A 24,140-nucleotide genomic window follows, 5' to 3' on the forward strand; every position below is an offset into this window, starting at 1 on the left:
TCATTTCTCTCATGCCTCTAGGGACACAAGAAGTGTTTATTTTTGCTGCCATTCTTGTATCTCCTGTTGGATGCTTTGCAATTACTTTCCCAGGAAAGTATAAGAAGGATATTGCCTAGGTCAGCAACTTGGTATTGTGCATGTAATTTACTTTATGTTTATGATACAGCAACTGTGAGGAGCATGAGGGAATGAGAGCCTTTCTCTAAGAATGCAGGAAAATTTGTAACTCAGATGATTATGACCCTCTGCCATATTTCCCCACAACAGTCCTGTGAAATAGTCCAGGCTGAAAGTAACTGAGGTTAAGTTAAAATCCAGGTTTGCCTGTTCCTATCTCCAATCCAGTCTGTGGTAGTGGCTATCTTTCCAGTCACAATTACAACACAATAGACTTTACAATAGAACTTTTGTGATTGATAGTCCTGTGACTATTTTGCATTTTATAATTCCTCTTTCAGAATGCCAGAATTAGCAGTTTCATTATTTTCATATAATGATACCTTAAGAAGAATAATGGAACATATTTCAGAGACAATTTAAATAAAAATGCATCTAGTGTGTTTTCATGTACACATTTATTTAATCATTTGGGTTCTGTCTCCTACACATCTGTGGGATTGCAGCTTTTGTTGACTCAGAGTTTAAAATAATATTTTTTTCTTAAATATTAACATGGCTAACATATCACTATTATACATGAATGTAATATGTGCATTCAAGTCACATCAACTCTTGGCGGTGTGTATCTGACACAGAGATACATATTTTCTTTATAGTTTTTAATATTTCTATCAAGTCTCAGTCATCCCTCCTTAAGACAAAGTGCCCTTGAGGTCACAGAGGCCAAAGCTTTCATACTGAGAATGAGGTCAACCGGGGTCAATCGGGTAACCAACATCCTGGCATTTTGGACTCAATTGGCGATTCTCGTTTCCCCCCCCCCGTGCGCACGCGCATTTTCAGTGAAACTACCATTTGTACGCGTCCTCCACATGGGCGACACGTTTCCTTCCCCTCATTTTGCACATGCTCAGACCGGTCCGAGGGAAACGACAGGCGCAAGCCTTTGTTTCCTCTTACGCATGTGCACTGGTCTTAGCCATTAACCGGAGGAACGCCCCCTCTCTTCCCCCAAAGCTCTGTCAAGGAACTGAAGGGGCTCGCTTTTCTTTCCTCGATTGGCTAAACACGGAGAGCGCGCGCGCGCGGCGGCCGGCAGGAACCCCTCTACCGAACGTGCGCTGCAGGAGGGCGCGCGAAGAGCGCAGGCGCAGAGCAATGCCCCGCCCTCCCCAGGGACTCATTGTGCAGCAACCGGATTGACTTCTTCTCGTGCGCGCGGGCCAGCGGGATCCGTGTCGCCCTTCCCCTCCCCCCTCCTCTGCTTACTTCACAAGCAAGCGCGAGCCTGATAGGGGACAGAGCCGTCCACTTCCCTCGGCAGGAAGGGGTTTGAGAGCGCTCGCGTCGCGACCCTGAGCGCCAATATCACGACCGCCTCCCTCCCTCTTTTCTCTCTCTTTTGCGGCCTCGCTCTCCCCCCATCTTCTCCTCCCCCCCGTCTTCGCGATCTTGCCATTCCCCTCACGTTGCCTGAAGGGGTTCAAGGCTTGTTCCGCCCTCTCTTCTCTTTCCCCGAGGCGCCGCCGGCTTTTAACGGAGCGCCCAAACGGCGCGCGTCCTCCCGGAGGACTCATCCCCGCGGCGGCAGAAGCAGCAGCAGCAGCAGGTGGGAATCGAGGCCCACGTTCCAGGCGTCTGTTTTGCTGACGCGCGCCCAGGCGAAGCCAACAGAAAGCGGGTTGTGGGGGGGGGGGCAGAAACGCTGCCGCCGCCGCCGCCTCCTCTCTCTTTAGCCCCCCCTTCCAGTGTTTCGCAGCCTTCAACCCTTCCCCGTTTCCGCGACGGCCGGCCTGCCAGCCTACCCGCCAGCCAGTCAGTTTCCCCTTCCGGGCCGGCAGGAGCGCACGGGGTTGTCTGGCTTAAAAGAGTCTGAAGCGGCCGGGCTTCTTGACGTACCGCGACTGCCTTGACGGATCGCTTTTTTCCCCCTCTCTCATCTTCCCATTTTTCCCCCCAACTCGCCGCTTTAGCGGCAGCGCCTAAAGTCAAAGCCCGGGGGACGCGCGAACGGGGCAAAGGGTTCCCGCTTGCCTTCCTCCTCCTCCGCTCGGCTTTCTTTCTTTTTCTTTTTATATTCTTTTTTTTCCGCCCTCCTTTTCGCTCGACGGCCTTTGAACCGCGTGCTGCTGAGGAGAGGAGACAGAGAGAGCGAGAGAGAGCAGGGGCGCCCGGCCCTTTTCCTCGCCGCCGCCAGCGCCATGTTGAAACAACCGCTGCCGCCGCCCTCCCCTCAACCTGCTGCGCCTTCCTCGGGGCCCCCGCCTCCTCCGACGCAGCCTCCGGCCGCCGCCGTTGCCGCCGCTTCCCGCAAAGCCAACCCACCCCCGGCCAGCCCCAACGGGAACCTCAGCCCCGGAGCCGCCAGCGGACCGAGAACCACTATGGTGGCTCCCCTGGGGAGCGGCGGAGGAGCCCCTCCTGGGGGAAGCGGTACCAGGTAAGGCTTGGCCGAAATGCGGCTGGTTTCGTGTGACCGAAGGGGGGGAGGGGGGGAAAGCCGTCCTGGCGGCAAAAAAGAGCGAAAGGGAAGAAGGAGACAGTGTCGCCTTCCCGCCCCAAAAGGGTTGACGGGAGGACTCGGCAAGTTGGCGGGGGTGGGAAGGGGGGGTGAAATAAAAGAGAGCGTATGTATAGACCCGATAAGCGGAGTTGGGCTGCTTATGCCGCTGATTGGGCGCCACTCTTCTCGGCGCAAGCCCTGCCGAGACCGGAAGGCGGATGCCGCTAGACTTCCACCCACCACCCCCTGCCACGGGAGTCTTTCCCCACCTCTGGCCCTGTGTGCTTTTGGAAGAAACGTATGTGCATCTTTCGAAGAAGAAAGATCGGTCCCTGCTCGGCTGAGTTGCACTCCCTGTCGTGGAGTAGTCGGCTTTGACTGCTTAGGCAAGGATTAATTTCGGAGGGTGCCAATAGAGCAACAGACCGATGTTTTCTAGGAAGTAAATTCGGTTGACTTGATTGCACGCCAAAGGTACAATCCAATATATTTAAAAGACATCAGAAAAATCATGGATCCAACAGACATTGCAGCGTCCTGAGCTGGGTTGGTCTACTTAATTAAAATAACTTCCTAATACAGGTAGTCCTCCACTTAATGACTGCAATTGAGTCCAAAATTTATGTTGCTAAGTGAGAAATTAGTTAAGTGAGTCTTGCCCCATTTTACAACTTTTCTTGCCAGTTGTTAAATGAATCACTGCAATTGTTAAATTAGTAACATGGTTGTTAAATGAATCTGGTTTTTCCATTGACTCTGTATGAAAAATGGGCATAAGTCATTTTTTAAAGTGCCATTGTAACTTTGAACAGTCACTAAGCGAACTGTTATAAGTTGAGGACTACCTGTATATATGAGCAGGGATGCCTTCCAGAAATGACTTTTGCCTAGTGTGCTGCTTAAAAGGGGCGGGGGTCATTTCAGTAGCACATAAATCTCTGGTTTACTCTGCCATGTATCAATTTTATTAAGTTGAACAAGATCATGATTCTGACAGAGAACAAGACATAGCAATGAAGCAGCTCATCAGGCTATTTAATATAAAGAGCTCTTTTTGTTATTCTGATTGAATTATCACCTAGTTATCTCCCACTTATTGTAATTGGCTGAGGAATTTTAATGAATTGTGCAAAATGTTATTCTGAATTTAGATAAAGTAATGTAGAAAGCGCAGAAATTATGGATTTGAGGCAGCGCAAATCCATTCTAAGCTTCTTTTCATACACAGAAAATTATTGGGTGCATGTGCCAGTAAGCAACATCTACTTTTATATATTTGTAGAGGATGAGTATCCATGTATAGTACATGCACTGATTTCTCAGAAAGTTGTCTCCATGGAAAGGAAGTTATGTCTTTCTAAGCTGAATTAGGAAGTCTGTTTAATTATTTTGGTAATAAAATATGGGCTTCTTGTTAGTGGTGAGAGCTTCCTTGAATTAGATTCATAAGGAATGATGAATTTATGCACCAAATGAAGCCTATTGGTTTAAAGAGCTTACATTTTGAATTATTAATTACATTTGTATCTGATTTATTTTCAGGGGCCAGAGTACAGGCAAAGGACCTCCCCAATCTCCTGTAAGTTGTACTATAAACCATTTGGGATTGTCATATATAATCTGTATGATTTGTGTAACTGCTAGAAATTTGAGATTTCAATATTTGCCAATAAATATATCTGCTAGTAGGCTTCAGTTCTTACAGCTATAAATGAACCCCCTAACATAAGAATTGTTTAATCACGACATGGTAAAACACCCCTAGAATCTTATGTATCTGTTATGACTACAGTTAAAACCATTTCTGTGACTTTGTGTTCATTTGTATTACATTTCTTTTATTTGCAATTTCTATAACAATAGCGAAGTATAAATAATATCTGGAGTAAAATAATTTCTTGTAATAAATTTAGTTAAAAATTGTAATGGTTAAATTCCTGTAGATTTTCAGCATGATGTCATTTGACTGTTGTTGAGGTACAGCAAAGTCTGCGTATAAATACTTATCTCTCTTTTATCTAAATTTGCAACTTTGTTAAGATTAGTGGAGTTAAATCACTGAAAGGCACAATTTTTGTTTCGAAAAAGAGAAGTGTATTTTTCATATCAACCTGTATCATAAACCACTTCATTTTGATTTATTTTGTGACAAATATTTGAATGCTTCAATTTTAGATACAATTGTGAAAATTCCAATATAATTTCATTTTCAACTATAGACCTTCTATCCAAACTCTATGTAATACAGTTTGAATCTGTGCCAAGCCTCCTGAAGGACGCTACTTACTGAGAAAACAAATAACATAATGGTTATTTAAGCCTATATTGGTTACAACAGGTGTATACATTTTCTGAAATCTTTCAGTTGCCTACCTAATTATTTGGAATGTTGTAACATTGGGCAATGATGTCTTGGTGACACTTATTTTTTCATTCTTCCCAGGCTTTTGAGGGTGTTTATAACAATTCCCGAATGCTTCACTTTCTAACAGCAGTTGTGGTGAGTCTCCTAGTGATAAATTAAGGATGTAGGAAAGATAGATGTACAAGTACGTGTTTATAGGGTGTGGAAGGTATATGATGGAATTTATTTTAATGTGTTGTCCTGCAGGAAGAGTTGAGCATTTGTTTTATATAGGCATTGCTCATATGAGGTACTAATTCATGTTGTAATTTTATTTACATTATTCTTTGAACTCAGATCATCATGTTAAGAATTTTAGTTCCAGCTATTTTGGGTTGATTTTAAAATGGTAGACAATGCAAAAATTTCAAGGTTCTCAACCAAAGGAAGGTGGGATGCCCGCAAAGGCTAATAGTTTGCTATTTTCCCCTGCAGGTCTCATGGCAAAAAGTGCCTTAAGAATGGTGTGTGCTAAGCATTGTGCAAATGAGTCAGGGTTTTCTCTTGAATTTTTTTAGTTTACTTTGCTTTATTTTAATAGCCTTCCAAATAAGTAGATTATAGGTGTATGTTGGTGGGCAGATGGGCAGGGAGCCTTTGATTTTCAATTTGAAATATCCTTGTATCCTTTTTAAAAAGTATTCCTGCTCTTTGGTTCTCTTCCCAGGGATCAACATGTGATGTGAAAGTGAAAAATGGAAGCACATTTGAAGGAATCTTTAAAACCCTGAGTTCTAAGGTGAATATTTTTTTTGCTGACTAGTTTTCTTAGAATGTTAGTTAACAGGTTCAGTAATGTTTATTTCTTAATTGCATTTTAAGTATTTAGTTTTATTTTATATTGGAACTTTGGATATAGGAAGCATTCTTTCTCCCCAAATTTCGCAAAGCTTACTTAAGCACCCTGAGAGGACAAAGGTGAATATCTGGAAATAGATAGTGCTTAGTGACCAATGGATTGTTTTCCATATCATTTATGTGGTTTTCTATAGTAGGAATAGGCAGCCTGTATTTTTTTTTTACAGTTTGAGCTGGCTGTGGATGCTGTGCACAAGAAAGTGCCCGACCAGCCAGTAGGGCCGAGAAGGGAGGATATTGTAGACACTATGGTTTTCAAGCCTGCTGATGTCATGTTAGTGCACTTCCGCAATGTTGACTTTAACTACGCCACCAAAGGTAATACAGCCTTAAAATAACAGAAATGAGATGTGATGGGAGGAGGCATGAGGAAGAATTTGAATCCTTTCTATCCTGGACTTTCTTTCTCTCATGTATCTTAGATAAGTTCACAGATTCTGCCATCGCCATGAATTCTAAAGTGAATGGGGAGCACAAAGAGAAAGTACTACAACGCTGGGAAGGGGGAGATAGCAACAGTGATGATTATGACTTAGAATCTGATATGGTAAGTAACTGATAAGGCTTGAGTCCTCAAAATAGAGTTACTTAGAGCTGCTTCGCTAAGCTTTGTTGCAGCAAAGGTACTAAAGCATTTATCTGTGATTTCAGTCTAATGGCTGGGACCCAAATGAGATGTTCAAATTCAACGAGGAAAATTACGGTGTGAAGACAACGTATGATAGCAGTCTCTCATCATATACGTAAGTTAATTATTTAGCTCTGTGTGTGCCGTGTGCGCTTTTGATAGGTTATTAAAGTAGAGTCTAAGTTGTTTTTCTTTCTCTTTCACTTAATAAATGAGACTTGGTTAACATACCAGGACTTGTAAGGCTTTGATTTGTTGGCAGAAATCAGTGGTTAAAAAAAAGCAGACTCATTGTCAAGATAATTCAGAAGTAATCATCTCAACCCTTTGAATGTCAGTATTTAATAGTTTCATCCTTTATCCTCAGTTCCACCTGTTTATTACAGGATGTTGGCAACTGCTTAAAAAAAATGAAATATTTGATAGCAGCAACAGTGAATATTCTGTGATGAGACATGTCCATTGGAATATTATAATGCTACCCTTGCACTTGAATTCCAGGATTCAATTTAGTTTAGGTGCAGGACTAGGAACTGAGAGACCATTCTAGTCCTTTCTTAGAATGGAAGCCAGTTGGATGACTTTGAGACAGAAATACCCTCTTGCCCAATTCACCTCACAAGGCTGTTGTTATGGGAATAATAATAAGAGAGCATTACGCATGCCTTCTTGAGTTGCATGAAGTAGTGCACAAAATATAGGCAATACAAATCTAATAAATACTGAATGCAGCGAATATTAGGGCTCACACATTTGGACTAAACCAATTCAGTTGTACTTGATGTAGTTAATATGCAGCTTGTCTCACTACATTACTAGTTTTTGTTACGCTCCTAAAATTTAACAGTATACAGCAGTAGTAGAAGCCTGTACTTGATTTTTCCTTGCTTGCTTGTTTATTTATTTATAAAAATTATTGGCTGCCCATCTTACCACAGGATAGCTGTTGGTGACTTTGATAGTTTTTTTTTTGATAGTTTTATTAAACATTTATAGGCCGCCCTTTTCCCTGAGGGGACTCAGGGCGGCTTACAATAATAGGGGAGGGGAGTGCAGGACAAAACACAAAAAGAAAATGTGAGTAAAAATAATTAGCGGTAAAAACACAACATTCATTCAACATTCGGGAGGGGCGAGAGTAAAGTCTTATCCCCAGGCCTGACGGGATAGCCAGATCTTGAGAACTGTGCGGAAGGCCTGGATGGTGGTGAGGGTGCGGATCTCCACGGGGAGATTGTTCCATAGCGTCGGAGCTGCAACTGAGAAGGCTCTCCTCCGCGTAGTCGCCAGTCGGCACTGACTGGCGGATGGAATTCGGAGGAGGCCTACTCTATGCGATCTGATGGGACGGAGGGAGGTAATTGGCAGAAGGCGGTCTCTCAAATAGCCAGATCCACTACCATGGAGCGCTTTGTGAGTGGTAAGTAGGACCTTGAAGTGCACCCGGAGATCAACAGGTAGCCAGCGCAGCTCACGGAGGATCGGTGTTATGTGGGCGAACCGTGGTGCGCCCACAATCACTCGCGCGGCCGCGTTCTGGACTAGCTGAAGTCGCCGGATGTTCTTCAAGGGCAGCCCCATGTAGAGCACAACTTATATTCACGACTTATATTCATTCATAAAAGATATATATACACACTCAAACATAAATAAGTTAAACAAGCCAAAAGTTATCAATTAAACATTAGGGGAGGGGGGACTGTGAATATATGTGTGTGCATGCGCAATATACACACAAATACATATTCAATTATTATTTCTTTTTGTATTAAATGTTTTATAAAATATTAAAAACAAGGAGTAATGGTCAAAAACATTAAAGGAGGAAATTAAAAAATGTTACTCTAAAACATAAATAGTCACCATTCACTTTTCAAACCTTTCTATGTTTGCAAACCACTCTTGCTTTCTTTGCCCTATACATCAGTTTATATGTTCCCTTTGTTTCTTAAATTTCTCCCTTCTGTTTTTTTGAGGCTTACAAATCCAGGGCATTACTTTCTCAGTCTTTCCCTACACTTATTCGTTCTTGCTTTATATATTTATTTTTTATTAGATACTCATTTATTTTCGCTATATAGCGAAGCCACCTCAGGGTACTACTTTCATACTTCTTTTTGATTTTTGTATCAAGTCTGCTTGTTCATTCTTGACCCTATCTTTTTTTGCTTTACTACATTCAAACATTCAAAGAGCCTTGATGGTGGCACAGGGGTTAGCATGCATTACTGCAGATTTAGACTTAGGCTAACTTTATTGTCATTTTAAATTTACACTAATCGGTACATTAAAATGAAATTTCATTGCATATAGCTCTCAAAGGGCCCCCATCTCCAATATATACTACATAAACATGACAAAATATAAATAAATAAAAATGATGCACATACCCACATATATTATATGACACAGAGAAACAACACAATCTAGACTGGATGTAAAAACGAATCTTGCGAGTTTGCCAGATGGATGCATGGGGAACAAAGCTGTTACCGAATCAAATAGTCCTGCTAGAAAAACATACTTCAAAACCTCCTCCCAGCGGAGAGCAACATAAACAAGACTGTAAAGTGTATTTGTGGGATCTCTAACAATGCCTTGAGCTCTGAGCACATAGTACTTATAAGCAGTATCCAGTACTTATAGGAAGTGAACTTCCTATAATCTTCTCAGTTGTCTTTACCACTCTCTGTACGGACCTTCTATCTGAGGCACTGCAGCCACCAAACCAAACAGTGATTCAGTTTGTTACTTCTACTGCTGTTTGGCAGTTCAGTTCTCATCAGCTCAAGGTTGACGTAGCTTTCCATCCTTCTGAGGTCGCTAAAATGAGGACCCAGTCGCTAAAATGAGGACCAGATTGTCGGGGGCAATATGCTAACTCTCTAAACCGCTTAGAGAGGGCTGTAAACAACTGTAAAGTGGTATATAAGTCTAAGTGCTATTGCTATCTTTCAACAAATATTTATTCCTCTTAGCAGATATAGTACACTATATATTACCCATCTTTTTATCAGCATTTATAAATTTTAATGTTTTTCTATCTCTGTCCCCTTCTTTGGAGATATACTTCTGTTTACTTTTTTATTTTTATTGATTATACAAAGATATACTCCTAAAGTGAACAGTGTCTCCTGGCTGTAATATTTTGCCATTTATGTGTAAATGGTCATTCAATCTTTCCTTTAGAGTCTCAGACTACAAAATGGCACTGTCTGCGATCAAAGTACATGTACATTCATATCTCCAACCAACCCTAGCTGACCATTTCAGTTTCACTTTTGACTATGTTGTCATTCCCATTTAGAGTTTAGAGTTTTATTTCATTTGTATGACGCCCTTTTCCCTGAAGGGACTCAGGGCGGCTCACAACTCAAACAAGGCAAGGGAGATACAGACAGTTAACAACAACACAAAAACAATACATAATTAAAAAACGCAACAATCATACCATTCAAGAGGGGCAACGATTCTTTAGCCCCAGGCCTGTCGGAACAGCCAGTTTTTAAGGGCTATGCGGAAGGCCTGGAGGGTGGTGAGGGTACGAATCTCCACGGGGATTTAAATTTTTAAGTACTCTCCAAACTTCACTAACTTTGGATTTATGTCAATATAGCACCAATTCATCCTGTGTGACAGTTCTTTTGTTCATAATTAAATTCACATTTTTACTTTATGCCAATATCCATCAGTACCTCACAGAGTTAGATCAATTACATTATCCCCTCCTCCCCCCCCCCCCTTTATTTTTTAGTTTCACAAATACAGTTCACCTAATTTTCTTCCTTTGGTTAGTTAATTTATTTTCCTGTTATATTCCAAATCAGAATTTTTATATTTCCTGGTCAACCAATGACCTCATGTACCTGTTATGGCTTTCATCATTTAAAGCTTTTACATAGTACCTTTTTATTCAAAGAAGGAGCAAATTGTGTTACCATCTGTTGTCTCTGTTAATGGTAAGAACCATTAACAGGTGGCGCAGTGGTTAAATGCAGCACTGCAGGCTACTGCTAGATCAGCAGTTCAGCGGTTCAAATCTCACCGGCTCAGGGTTGACTCAGCCTTCCATCCTTCCGAGGTGGGTAAAATGAGGACCCAGATTGTTGGGGGCAATATGCTGACTCTCTGTAAACCGCTTAGAGAGGGCTGAAAGCCCTATGAAGCGGTATATAAGTCTACTGCTATTGCTATTGGTCAGTTTGGGCACCAAAAGTTTGAACTATTAGGTGCTGAGGTGTTTTTTACCATGTTACAAATTAAGAAATGTTGGTGCATTTACAATAAACAAGTTTATTTTGTTCTTTTGTGTAGATCAGAATTTATTTGCTGCATTTTCTCCCCCTATCCTTCCAATGACCCATTTTTTCATGACAGAGTCCCTCTTGAAAAAGATAATACAGAGGCTTTTAGGCAACGAGAGGCCAGAGCTGCACAGCTAGCACGAGAAATTGAGTCAAGCCCACAGTATAGACTGCGTATTGCAATGGAAAATGATGATGGGCGCACAGAAGAAGAGAAGCACAGTTCAGTGCAAAGACAAGTGTCTGGAAGAGACAGCCCCAGTTCGGCTTCCAGGTAAGTTTGCAGCATTGGTGAAATGAATAAAAGTATGTATTTAATTCTATTCTTATATCAATGATATCAATTATTTTATAATTGGTATATTAGCTATTCTGGATAGCTCAGAACAGCATTTGTTAAGGTGATTCAAAACTGTAAAACAAAATAACCTTTGGGTAGCCATATGCCTCTCTAGTATAAAACAGGTACTAATTATGGCTAGTGTACCCTATATATTTGGGGAAGAAATAACTTTAAGGTTCCACTGTAACTTAGAAACTGCTTCACCTGTTGATTGACAATCTCTTTGTTTCAAATGTTCCCTTGCATTCAGCTTCTGGGATGAGGAAAGTTATGGTGGTGTTCTTTGAACTCACTTGGCAATTTTTTTATTTTTTATTTTGTAGAGAGGGCAAATACATCCCACTTCCCCAACGTGTCAGAGAAAGCTCCAGAGGAGGCATACGCTGCAGTAGTTCTAGAGGAGGGAGGCCAGGCATGAGCTCCTTGCCACCCCGTGGGAGTTCACATCATTCAGAAAGCAACACTGGCTCTGCTCCAGAGCAAAGAGGTATCAATGGAGGTAAGGCTGAGGATCTCTGGTTTAAAAGAGAAATACTTGAATGGATTGAAACAATCACTTTAACAGGCAGAAAAGCTTTGGTGAAGGTTGGCTCATCTGACTGGAAGTTCACATGACTCCCCCACCCGTGTTTCCTGTGTCTATTATGATGTAATTTTAAGCGGTAATGAATCAGATGAAAAGTCAGAGTAAGGAAGTTTGTTCTGCTTTACTTTTTCCTCTAAAGCAGTACTTAATTTTTTTTTTCTCCCAAGGGCTGTTTCACATTTTTAAAAATTGTAGAGAACCTCAAAGCTTTTCTTTGCGGGTTATATTTATCATATTAAAAATTAAAATTGATACATTTGCTACAATTGTGATTATTCATGATTGATGGGATTTTAATATTATTTTTCAACATAGACTAGCAAATAATTTTGATTTTAAGGAAACCAGATCTTGGTTCTTGAGGACCCCCTCAGTATTTAAGAAATACTGCTGTAAGGGAAATGCATTTTGAAATGAGATTGAGAAAGTTGAAGATAGTGCTTGCAGAAGATGACAGCAAAAAAGAAAATAATAGCTAAAGCTGACATGGGCAACCTGAGGGAAAACACTGGAAAACCAGTAAAAAGTCAATTGGGGAAGAATTTGGTTGAAGGGATTCTTCAGAAACCATTGGCTAATAGTATAGAGCTCCTATGGGAAGATAAGAGACCTACATGCCATGCAAAATTTCCTAATTATTTAGTAAGAAATGAAATACTAGTAACAATTACAAGCAGTCCTCTTTTAACCTTAATTGGGACTGGAACTTTTGTTGATAACCAAATGGTCTCATTAGGCAAAACATCACTTAACTGTATCACTTAGCAATCACAGCCTATTGTGCTTCCCTCCACTTCAACTCCTCTCCATCTCTCCTCTTTAGCGCCTCAGCAGCAGCAGGAGGAAGATAAAGGCAAAGGTCAGCTTAGGGCATCTGAGGTGAGGGAGTGCAGTGCAGCCAATAGGGCAGAGAGGTATGGGGTAAAACTGGTAAACCTGTGGGTGAAGTTAAAGTGCATAAAGTGCACCCAAATTCTGATCATACGGCTGTGGCGGCGCTTCAATGACCATAACCCCAAGGATTGGTCATAACTACTCAGTGCTATTATAACTTTGAATGGTTGCTGAACAAATGATCATTAAGCAAGGACTACTTGTACCACCAATACAAATTAGGTTTAGAGAGAAGGTTACTTCCTGGAATGAGGAAATGATGATTTTCTGTCTTCATTGCAATATCAATCTGTTTCAAGTTACCAGGACTGAAAAATACTGTTAAGTTAATGAGTAGACAGGCAGGGTGGGATGAACGGTACGGACAGGTTGAAATAACAAAGTGTAACAGACCATAACTAGGGAGAAAAATGGAAGGACAAAGGTTATAATGTCCGAGGTGGCGCAGTGGTTAGGGTGCAGTACTGCAGGTCACTTCAGCTGACTGTTATCTGCAGTTCAGTGGTTCAAATCTCACCGGCTCAAGGTTGACTCAGCCTTCCATCCTTCCGAGGTGGGTGAAATGAGGACCCAGACTGTGAGGGCAATTTGCTGACTCAATTTGCTAAAAATCTGTAAACCGCTTAGAGAGGGCTGAAAGCCCTATGAAGCGGTATATAAGTCTAATAAATAAACAAATAAATAAATAAATGTGCTATGGAGAACAGTAACAATAAGAAGGTAGTAGCATTGAAAGATAAAGAAAAAAATGAAGTGACACAGTTTATAGTGTATGGGATCAAAAAAGGATTCTAAATTGAAGGAGTCAAAGAAGAAAGGAAGAGATATAGTGCAAATGGGGAGACATTAGATTTGAGGCCCAAACAGCTTATGAAAGACCTCAGAAAAAAATGATCCAAGGCTAATTTCTTGCAAAAGACATTGCTCTGTTGGTCTTCACAAAGTGCCTTCACTGAAAATGCTGGCTGAAAATAAGGAGAAGCAATAGGAATAGCACTTAGGCTTGTATACTGCTTCATAGTTCTTTTACAGCCCTCTAAGAGGTTTACAGAGTCAGCGAATTGCCCCCAACAGTCTGGGTCCTCATTTTACCAACCTGAGTCAACTTTGAGCTGGTGAGATTTGAACTGCTGAACTGCAGCTAGCAGTAGCTTGTAGTAGTCCACTCTAACCACTGCACCACCTCTGCTCGGTGCAGTAACACTGAGCAATAACAATATCAGTGACAACTTTGCTCAGTTTAGCTGTGTCTGAAGCAGCCTTCTACTCTTCCACTGATCTCATGCTCACCTTCAGTTGCCCCTGTTCAGTCTTGCTATCCTACAACCTGGAACCAGGATTACTGCATCTCATCCTGAGTCCTTGTGACCTTTCTTTTCCCTTGCCTCTCTTCTCTGGATAGGGTGCAGCATTTCCTGCCTCTTCCCATTCATCCCCATATTTGTACAGGCCATAGGATCAGTCACTTAACCACATTCATTAGTTTGTCTCTTGTAGATAAGAGTTCCATTTGGTGGATTGACTTAATCACCATTCATTTATTTTAAATTTCTCAATTAGTCAATTTGTAAATGCCAGTTGCAATTAGGTACCTGCTAATTTCATTGGCATGATAGGATTTCCATTGTTTACTAGTAAGGGAGAGCCATAGTTGTCAAAAGAACATTTTGTTTTCTTTGTATGTGTCTTGTTTGATTTAGGTCCATCTAGAATGTCTCCAAAGTCTCAACGACCCAATCGAGGGGCCAAGAATATGTCTTCCCCAACCAGCCGACCCATGGAAGTCTCTGCTGCATCTCCTACAGGTAGAAGCACGTATAAGCAATGAACCCGTTGTTGTTTTTTTTGTGTGAGCGCCTTGATTAAAAAAAAACTTCATATATTAGCCCTAATCTAATGCATCTTTACTGTATAGTGGGCCGTCTCTATCCTCCTCGTTCACCGAAGTCTGCCTCAACTGTTCCAGTCTCTTCCCAAGATCCCCCTGTGGGATCAGCTATCCCTATTGCTCCTGCATCACCTTCTGAGTCAAGAACTACCATGGAATCTAGTGCTTCCCCGACCCCACCTTCACCTAAAGTCCCAGCATCTAACCCAGTAGCTGCTGTTGAAGGTAAGTACTTAAACTGGGAAGTAAAGCAGGTTTGGTAGAAGGAACTAAGGATGGACCTAAACCAAAGCAACCTATAGGTGTTAGCTGGCCAGATAATCCCAGATGTGCTGCATCAAACTCCTCAATGTGTCATATGATTTAAATGTTTCTGAGACTGTTGCGGATTTTGTTTAGATTTTTGAAACTTGCTGCTTGGAAAGATTGTTGACTTATAAACTTCTCGCTGTTTTTTCTTTCTTCCTGTTTTATCCTAGTAAGAAGAATATTTGAGATTTTACAGTTTTTAATTATTTGATAGGTTTGATCAGTTGAAAAGATTTTAGAATACTAAACAAATTATTGTCTGTCTGAAGAAAGAGAACATGGGATTTGAATAAATGGTGAGGCTCTGGAAAGTTGCCATATTTTCCAAGTGCATTTCAAGTTTTTGTCCTATTTCCTTGCCCTGTATCTGGTTGTAAAACGTAGCATACATTTTGCCTCCTAACCCTTTCCTTCCTCTTCTAGTTAAAGAGGTGCCTAACTCTGCCACCAAAGAAGCTGGCAGGACTGTAGAAATTATGGGGCCCTCAGACTTGGTCAAGCAGACTAGCAAAGGTTTGTTTCTTTTGACTCTTTGAGCTTTTTGCTTGTTACGCTAATTGTCAGATTGGAGTTGCTTTGCATATTTTCTATGATACATTATATTTTGCACATTGCTGTTTTTTAAAATTATGAACTAAGTCAGGCACAGTCCACATACAAGGAGACAAATTCCTTGTGTGTGCAATCATACCTGATCAATAAAGAATCCTATCCTATTCTAAATGAACTAAACAGTTAATTAATAAACTCAGAATTCACTGGTTGACTTTGAGCCAGCTACTTCATCTCAGTGTAACTTATAGGATTGTCCTGGGGATAAATGAAGGAAGACTTGATTACACCATCCCCACCCCAATAATATCCCCTTACTCATTCAGAAAAGTGGAATATTAATACAAAATTGAATAATCACTGCTAAGTAAAAAAAAAAATCTTATCAGGTGCATATAATTCAGTTGGCCACCAGAAACCAATACCATCTGTATTTATAGGAATACAGCTCCCTTAATCCTCAGCCAATTACTCCCATTAGAGTATCAGATTTGAGAAATTTTAACAGAACTTGGAGATTGATACAAAAATGCTCTTCAAGGTTTTGAGTTCTTACTCTTCAATTGTGGCAATTGCACTGCTCTAGGTCTCCAAAATGAGCAAAAGAGGAATCAGCTCGAGGAGTTGAGGAAGTTTGGAGCTCAGTTTAAGGTGAGCACATTTTCTTATCCCCCTTCATTTAAAGAGGAGGAAAACATTGAGCACTTTTAAAATAGAAACATAAAATAAAAGCAGTTTTTCTGATCATGGTTGTTTACCTCATGTCTCTTCCTAGTTACAGTCCAGCTCCTCTCCAGAAGCCACCCATGACCCCTTCCGGCCAAAGGAGTCTCTTGAAGGGAAAATAAAAGACAAATTGCCAGAGGTATTGATTGGGTCAGGCAGTTCGTGTGAAGTGTCTGAAGAGTCTCCCAAGCCCAATCTGGATTTCTGTGAAGGCAGCAGCAAAGAGGAGAAAGGATCCTCTGAGGGCATGGAACGCCAGACCCAGACTGCCAGTCCCCTGGGAAAAGGAGAAGCAGAGGACAAGGAAGATGGTCCTGTCTCAGAGTGAGTCTGGGGGGAACCGGGGTACATTTAGTCCTCGACTTACGACCTCAGTGGAAATTTCTGTTAGTAGGCGAAAGTGAGTTTTGTTCCATTGTATGACCTTTCTTGCCCCAGTTGTTAAGCGAATCAATGCAATTAAATTAGTAATACAGTTGTTAAAGTGAATCTGGTTATCCCATTGATTTTGTCAGAAGGTCGCAAAAGGTGATCACAAGGTCCCACATGACACGGTCATAAATATGAGTCTGTTGTCTGAATTTTGATCACGTGATCACAAGGATGCTGCAATGGTCATAAAGTCACTTTTTTCAGTGCTGTTGTAAATTCAAGCGGTCACTAAATGAACTTTGTAAGTCGAGGACTACCTGGAGATAAGACAGCTGCATGTTTGTCTTTGTTCCTGTCTCATTTCCATTGTACTCCCATCCAGGCAGGTGAAGAAATCAACATTGAATCCTAATGCAAAAGAATTCAACCCCTCAAAAACACTTCTTTCTGTGGTGCGTAACTATCTCTGGGGATAGTGTGGGTTGGCGTGGTGGGTTTTGGGATAACAGCACCTTCTTAACTGGCTTTCATAGTCAAATATCTAATAACTGCTGCCTTTTTCCCCAGAACAAATCAACAAGTACGCCTACATCACCAGGGCCACGCACCCATTCTACACCCTCGATCCCAGTGATTACCCCAGGGCAAAGTGGCATGTACAGCACACAATATATTTCTTACATCCCACAGATTCACATGAGCCCAGCTGTGCAGGTGAGGTGGGAGGAATGAGACCTAAATAGTCCTGTATATTATTGGTTCTTTACAAAATGTATCAGGTATAGTAATAAGAATACCATTAGAATTAATTAGTTTGTCACTATTCTCTGCAGACACCTCAGATGTACCCCTATCCTGTTTCCAATTCTGTGCCCGGACAGCAGGGGAAATACCGAGCTAAAGGTGAGGAAATTCTTTGCCAAAGCGACATTGATCATGGGAAATTTGCCCGGAAGGCTCAACTATTCTGCCACTTGGAGGAAAAAAAACCCAAGAACATAAAAGGCTTTTCTTAACCCATTTATTTTTCCTAAACAGGGTCTCTACCTCCCCAGCGTTCAGATCAGCACCAGCCCACCTCAGCTCCTCCCATTATGCAAGCAGCAGCAGCTGCAGGGCCTCCTCTGGTAGCTGCTACTCCATACTCTTCATACATCTACAATCCCCAGCAGTTCACAGGACAGCCTACTATGATGCAGCCCATGGCTCACTATTCTTCACAGGTAGATGCAATAAATTTCAACGGAAAAGAGAGACGTATGTTTTATCTATTTTGCTCATATATTCTATCTTTTTTCCTTCCTTCTAGCCTATGTTTGCCCCCATGCTGCAGAGTAACCCCCGTATGATGACATCTGGCAGTCACCCCCAAGCTATTGTCTCATCATCTACACCACAATATTCACCGGCAGAACAGCCTACACCCCAAACTCTTTATGGTACCTTTATTGTTAGCTGAAGTCTGAGCTTTTCTTTCTTTCTACTGCCACGTTGCCTTGTTGACTGCTGCTTGCTGCTTCTCTCCCCAGCCACAGTGCATCAGTCGTATCCCCATCATGCCACACAGCTGCATCCGCATCAGCCTCAACCAGCTACCACACCCACGGGCAACCAGCAGCAAACACAACATGCCGCTCCCAGTCCTGTGCAGGTACTTGGAGAGAGGGGGAGGAACCAAATATGGAGTTACTGCATAGGAGACACTTAATGCTTGACTTGGCACCCTGCTATTTGATTTTATGTTTGAAGTTGGTCCTAGAGCACCATAATCCTTGAAGCTCTAGAAGTTCTAGGTTGGCATGAAAAGCAATCTTGCTTTTAAAGTGATGTTCTGTTTATCCCGGTTCCTGAAACTGCTGTTACGGAATGGAAGCATCAGGGATAAACTTTATTAATCATTGCATGCTTTATTTGGGGGAAAGGCAATCTAGGAATTAAATAAGATGCTGCTTTGCAACTACTTTTGATTTGGGTATTAATATAAGACAAATTGGGGTGGGCGTTTTCTGCCATTGAAATGCGTAACTGAGAACAGGTGGGTGGTTGGAACCTACCCACCATAACTGACAAGTAGCTTTTTTGGATATGATCTCTAAATAAAGGTACTTTCTCTAGGAATTTATATTCAGAATGTGAATAATTTAAATCTATAACATGATCAATGAGTGAGAGGGTTATGTGTTATATAAAGAAGATCAGAGAACCGGAAAGCTAATTTAATAAGAATGTTAATGTCATTAAAACATTTAGTCATTCCATTTATCCACAGATAAAGTGTATGCTAACCTAAGTTTCAAATCTTACTTTTCTCTATAAAATACAAACATATTCTTTTGAAATAATATAAAAAGAAAAACTAATGCAAACTCTGGTAATGAAAGTGTGACTTGTGTTTTCTACTATAGCACCAAGGTGGACAGCCCCCTCATTTGGCCAGTGCTCAGCAGCAGCAGAACTTATATCACACAGCTACACTGACGGCTACACCACCATCCATAACCCCGGGGCCCAGCGCTCAGTCTCCACAGAGCGGTTTCCCACAGCCAACAGTTTATGCCATTCATGCCCATCAGCAGCTGCAGCACGGATACACCAACATGGCCCATGTCACTCAGGTGATTATGCCAGACCCTGGGAAGGGAAAAGGGGCAGCTTTCTTGACCATGGAAAACATCGCCCGCACGTGCGCGCGCATGCACACACACACACACACACAGACACTTTTTATTTTTTACAAACATATCAATGCGTGAACAGTGTGGTACCTGGGTATAAATCATTCTAATACAAATAAAACTAATAGCATTAGTCATATTTATTACTTTCAACCAACTTATATATGTATTTTTAATAGTTTCCCCAAAAATAAGACAGGGTCTCATTTTCTTTTTACCCATAAAATATGGCTTGGGCCTTATTATGAGGGGAGGGTTTATTGTTTTGGGGTTGCCGGGCGGCTGCTCTCTTGCGAGCAGGCTCCCGAAGAGCTGGGCACAGCCTCATGGGCGAATGGTTGTTGCGCTGTTGCAGTAGTGCAACACAACAGCCATGAAGTGACCACACTCACGAGCAGCCACCCGGCAAACCCTTTCCAGCCAGGCACAGCGCCATTCACTGACCTAGGGGTATCGCCAAACCATGTGAGCGCCTATTCACCACCGGCCGGCTCCCACAGCTTGGCGCCTTCAAAATGCCAGTGAATGGCGCTCTGCACGGCTGGAGATGCCCTGGCCCAGCTCTCCCTGCAGAGCCAGAGCACTGCCGCCACCTCCATCCCAGCATGGCTTTTTTGGCAGCTTCCAAACTGAGTCTTCCAGCAGTGGCCGCTCTGGGCGTACGCTCTATGGTTGTACACTCTGCCGACAGCTGGGCCACAACCATAGAGTGTACATCCAGAGCAGCCTGTGCCGGAAGACTCGATTTGGAAGCCGCCGAAAAAGTCGTGTTGGGATGGCAGCGGAGGTGCTCTGGCTCTGCGGGGAGAGCTGGGCCAGGGCATCGTGAGACTGGGAGGTGCGCGAGCGGGAGTGGAACAGCCGCTCACGCAACTCCCCTCTCCAGCTGTGCAGAGCGCCATTTACTGGCAATTCGAAGGTAGCAAGCCACAGGAGCTGGGCGATGGTGAACAGGCACGCGGCTTGGCGATACCCCTAGGACAGTGAATGGCGCTGTGCCCGGCTGGAAAGGGGGTTTGCTGGGTGGCTGCTCGTGAGCGTGGTCGCTTCATGGCTGTTATGTTGTGCTGCTGCGACAGCGCAACACAGCCATTTGCCCATGAGGCTGTGCCCGGCTTTTCGGGAGCCTGCTAGCAAGAGAGCAGCCGCCAGGCACTCCTCTTCAGCTGGGCACTGCACTGCTCACCAACCTAACGGTCACCTTTGCCCTCCCCCCCCCCCAGTTCCCGTAGCTTGGCACCTTCAGGATACCTCTTGGTTGGTGAGCGGCACTCTGCCTGGCCGGAGGTGTTGCGTTGTCCAGGGAGCTTATTTGCGAGGGAGGGCTTATATTTTGCCCACCAGAAAAATGTGGCATGGCCTTATTATCAGGACATGTCATATTTTGGGGGAAACAGTAGTAATACATATTTATATAACATTGCAATCTATCATTCAATTATTCCGTTTTTTTACTATTGCTCTTATTTTATTAAGTGTATACACTAATATTCCCCTTTTCTCTTATTTCTATTTCTTATTCTAACTTTTAATCCTGTCATCCTTTATTAAAAAGCATTTTCTTTCTATCCTATCTAACTTCTAATCATGTCACCTACCTACAAAAAAAAAAAGAAAGAAGGGAGAGGAAAAGCAAAGCAAATCAAAACAACACCAAAAACATAAAATCATTCAGCCATTATCTCTTGCCCGCTTCAATACTTTAGTTGCTATGCTTTTTTCTTTTTGACTTATCTCCCACATTCCTCTCTAAGATCTTTATCTCTTTCTACATGTGCTTCTTGGCTGTTCAGTCTAAGTATTTTTCCCACCTTTAACCTCCCCACTGCCTAGTTTCATGGAAGACATTTCTGAGTGTGTGTCCCCATAAACACTCAGTTTAACAACCCAGGAGATGGAGATGACCAGTAACATTTTTGTGGCAATTGATATATGAGAAATAATGCTTTTGTCTACTAGGATTGCTTGGACAAACATTTAAAAGTCATCAACAGAGTACTATATAAGTTTGCAACAATTGTGACAGTATTCGTATCAAGAATGGCAATTGTTTCCCAAATTTTTTGTTATTTAATAAAATTTTGTTATTAAATATTATTTGAACAATACTTGGTATTAGGTTAAGTGCCTCATCTAAATTTCTTTGGAATGAGTTACATCAATTGCTAAATGTATGTGCTTAAAATTAGAAAATTTGTCATTTTCTCTGCTGCACTAATTAGTTGATAAATTGGCATATCATTTATTAAAATTCCTCAAACCTCTTGTCTACTACAGGCCCATGTCCAGACTGGAATTGCAGCTGCCCCACCACCTCACCCTGGAGCTCCCCAAGTCATGTTACTGCATCCCTCACAGACTCATGGTGGACCCCCTCAAGGAGGTGTGCCCCAGAGTGGTGTGCCCACCCTTTCCGCCTCCACACCATCCCCCTACACATACATAGGGCACCACCAAGGTAAGCCTGTTATTTAAAGCCAGGGGTGGGGAGGTGGTGGAAAGATGAGCCCTCTGATGTACCAACCTGATCCCCACCTAGCATGTCCACACTGCTGGAAATTAAAAGGTTTTGTAGTCTCGGTATTTCTGATCAGAGTTGATTGAATGTTGATGGCAATTGGGCAGGGCTTGCACTGCAGAGAACAGATAATACTGTTTTGGATTTTGGTGTGCCTTTGTGGTCCTCACTGTCTCTTTCTTCTCTTTTCAGTTCAGTCTCATCCCTCCCAGCAGCTTCCATTCCACACCCCTGGGAATTGATGTCCACTCTTCTCCCTGTGATCTGAGACCCCAGCCAGCTATGGCTCTGTTGCTGATCCCCACCCCCCACCCCCAAGCCTGGGCCATCCCTTGTGCCCAAGGCAGAGGCCCCTGAAGGGATGCAGCCTGGCCCAGTCCCTTTTGGCAAGCACCTTCCTTTCCGTTGGTTTGGTGAAGCCTGCCAGGGCACTGTTGACCAGCGGGATGGAGCAAGACCCCTTTCCATTGCCCAGAGGAGGGCAGGGTTTATTTTCTTTTATTTATAACTCCATTGGGGTTTATAGAGCAAATGCCACTTTCCCACATTAACTTGACAAGGACATGACCATATGGACAAATCTTGACTTTTTATTAAGTAAAAATATTTAAAAAGTTAAAAAAATAAAATTTTAAACTAACTAATATTGGGCTTGGGGTGAATGTGTGGGAGGGCCAGTCTCTAAGCAACAACCCTTAATTGTGGTTCTGCAGCATCAGAGAGGAAGAATTTGTGACCTGTCCAGCATACATAGCTCAACCAGACTTGAAGAACAGTTTTGGAATTCAGCATTGTTGTCTAGCAGCATAATTTTCCTCTCTGAAAATAGATCACCAAGGATTAGTAGTTTCAGTGACAGTGAAACAGATTCTAAAGCAGTAGTTTTTAGTGCTGGGTTATCCCATGAATGTGGTTACACACCAAATTAAAATTTTAATTGAAGCTTTTATTGGAATCAATGACACATTAAATTTAAGGACTGGATATGGGCAAAAACAGTATATTTGTGCCATAATTCAATTTGGCCTCTGCAGGACTTAGTTGCTATTGTTTTTTCATAATTATAAAAAGAGAAGGATGATAGTGTGACTGACAGGTTAAATCTTTTTTATTTGTAGAGACCACTTTGAATCACTCAGTCCTGATTTTATGCCTCAGCTGGTCACCATCTGAGAATTCTTTTAAAATGAGCACAGGTTAAGTTCAGTGTTGTGGACCATGACCTTTTTGCTGCTCTCCAATGAAATTCAGTTTTCATTCGTCAACCTGCTTACAGTGTCAGTCTTACTTTGATCCTGGATAGTCAATCTAAGGCAGTGGTAGTCAACCTGGTCCCTACCGCCGGCTAGTGGGCGTTCCAGCTTTCATGGTGGGCAGTAGGGGTTTGCTGTAACTCTGCTTTATAAATTTTATAAATAAAGTTACTTCCCTACTTTATAAATCACCGTTACTGTGGAACCGGTAGGCGGTTAGAAAATGTTACTACTAACAGATACAAAAGTGGGCGATAGGTATAAAAAGGTTGACTACCCCTGATTTAAGGTATAGGGCAATGATGGCAAACCTTTTCAGCACTGAGTGCCCAAACTGAAATGTGTGTGTGTGCATGCGCCGGGGCCCCAGAAACTCGAACAGTTGGCTGATGCGCATGCATGTGCCAGCCACCTGGTTTTTTGGTTTCCAGCATGTGCACTGGCCAACTAGTCGAGTTTCTGGGACTGCAACACGTGCATGCGCATGTGTGTTCCGGTTTGGGCACTCTGCGCCAAAGAGCTGCTGGTGATGGCACATGTGCCCACAGAGGGCTCTGCGTGCCATCTCTGGCACGCGTGCCATAGGTTTGCCATCATGGTATAGGGGATCTGGCATTGTATATGTACAGCTGTAATGTGAACCAACAGTTGTGAAGTGGTGAATAAAGGAAATGTCCTTTTTTTTAAACAGGAAAAACATTTAAGTATAGAAGAAAACAAACTTTAGAATTAAGGATATTAGTCCCTTCTCAACTATTATAATTCTGCTGATCATATTTGTGAAACAGGTTGGCAATGCTTAATCAGGCTAAAAACTTGTACATTAAATTTTATCAAACTCTTGTTAGTGATTCATGTAATTAGTTGCAAAAATAAGACTGTGTATGGTTGATAGTATTTAAAATCACTTTTAAAAAAAACCACCGTCAATGCATAGTTAAAATACTGCTGGGGAACAAATAGTGATTTCACTCCTTCCAATGAACACTTTAGTTTCCAGATCATCTGTGCATCACAAGCACATAAATAACCCTGCTATGCAACCTTAATCCATTACAGATAAGCAGCATGCAAAAGCAGCACATTTCCAACAGAAGATATAAGATAATATATGTAGTTTGGGGTTGAACTGTGAGCTTCTTGGTGCTCTGGCCTTTGTTGCTTATTTGCAGACATGTTGTTACCCAATCAGATAACATAGTTT

General features: G+C 42.2%; 1 protein-coding gene across 1 annotated transcript; it reads left to right on the top strand.

Moving 5' to 3' along the window:
• Nucleotides 1-1,165: 1,165 nt before the first annotated feature.
• On the top strand, nucleotides 1,166-22,327 carry ATXN2L (ataxin 2 like). Its single transcript, XM_087713806.1, has 23 exons — nucleotides 1,166-2,563; nucleotides 4,169-4,205; nucleotides 5,070-5,126; nucleotides 5,698-5,769; nucleotides 6,056-6,206; nucleotides 6,311-6,435; nucleotides 6,540-6,631; nucleotides 10,894-11,094; nucleotides 11,487-11,662; nucleotides 14,344-14,448; nucleotides 14,559-14,756; nucleotides 15,264-15,353; nucleotides 15,979-16,043; nucleotides 16,168-16,442; nucleotides 16,873-16,942; nucleotides 17,058-17,204; nucleotides 17,324-17,393; nucleotides 17,529-17,713; nucleotides 17,800-17,929; nucleotides 18,020-18,141; nucleotides 18,896-19,105; nucleotides 21,443-21,623; nucleotides 21,876-22,327. Exons 1-23 carry the CDS (start codon nucleotides 2,325-2,327, stop codon nucleotides 21,923-21,925), a joined length of 3,048 nt encoding a protein of 1,015 aa, XP_087569932.1. The 5' UTR covers nucleotides 1,166-2,324; the 3' UTR covers nucleotides 21,926-22,327.
• Nucleotides 22,328-24,140: the final 1,813 nt, after the last annotated feature.

The sequence above is a fragment of the Thamnophis sirtalis genome, unplaced genomic scaffold, assembly GCF_051295495.1.
Source record: "Thamnophis sirtalis isolate CommonGarterSnake01/CBP01778 unplaced genomic scaffold, rThaSir2_p1.2 scaffold_4, whole genome shotgun sequence".
Taxonomy (NCBI): domain Eukaryota; kingdom Metazoa; phylum Chordata; class Lepidosauria; order Squamata; family Natricidae; genus Thamnophis; species Thamnophis sirtalis.

Bases quoted from the DNA above. Each gene is read 5' to 3' on its own strand.
- ATXN2L (XM_087713806.1), top strand. From the start codon at position 2,325: ATGTTGAAACAACCGCTGCCGCCGCCCTCCCCTCAACCTGCTGCGCCT. The intron at 6,632-10,893 runs GTAAGTTAATTA...TTTTCATGACAG, and splicing joins AGCAGTCTCTCATCATATAC to AGTCCCTCTTGAAAAAGATA. The intron at 19,106-21,442 runs GTGATTATGCCA...TGTCTACTACAG, and splicing joins ACATGGCCCATGTCACTCAG to GCCCATGTCCAGACTGGAAT.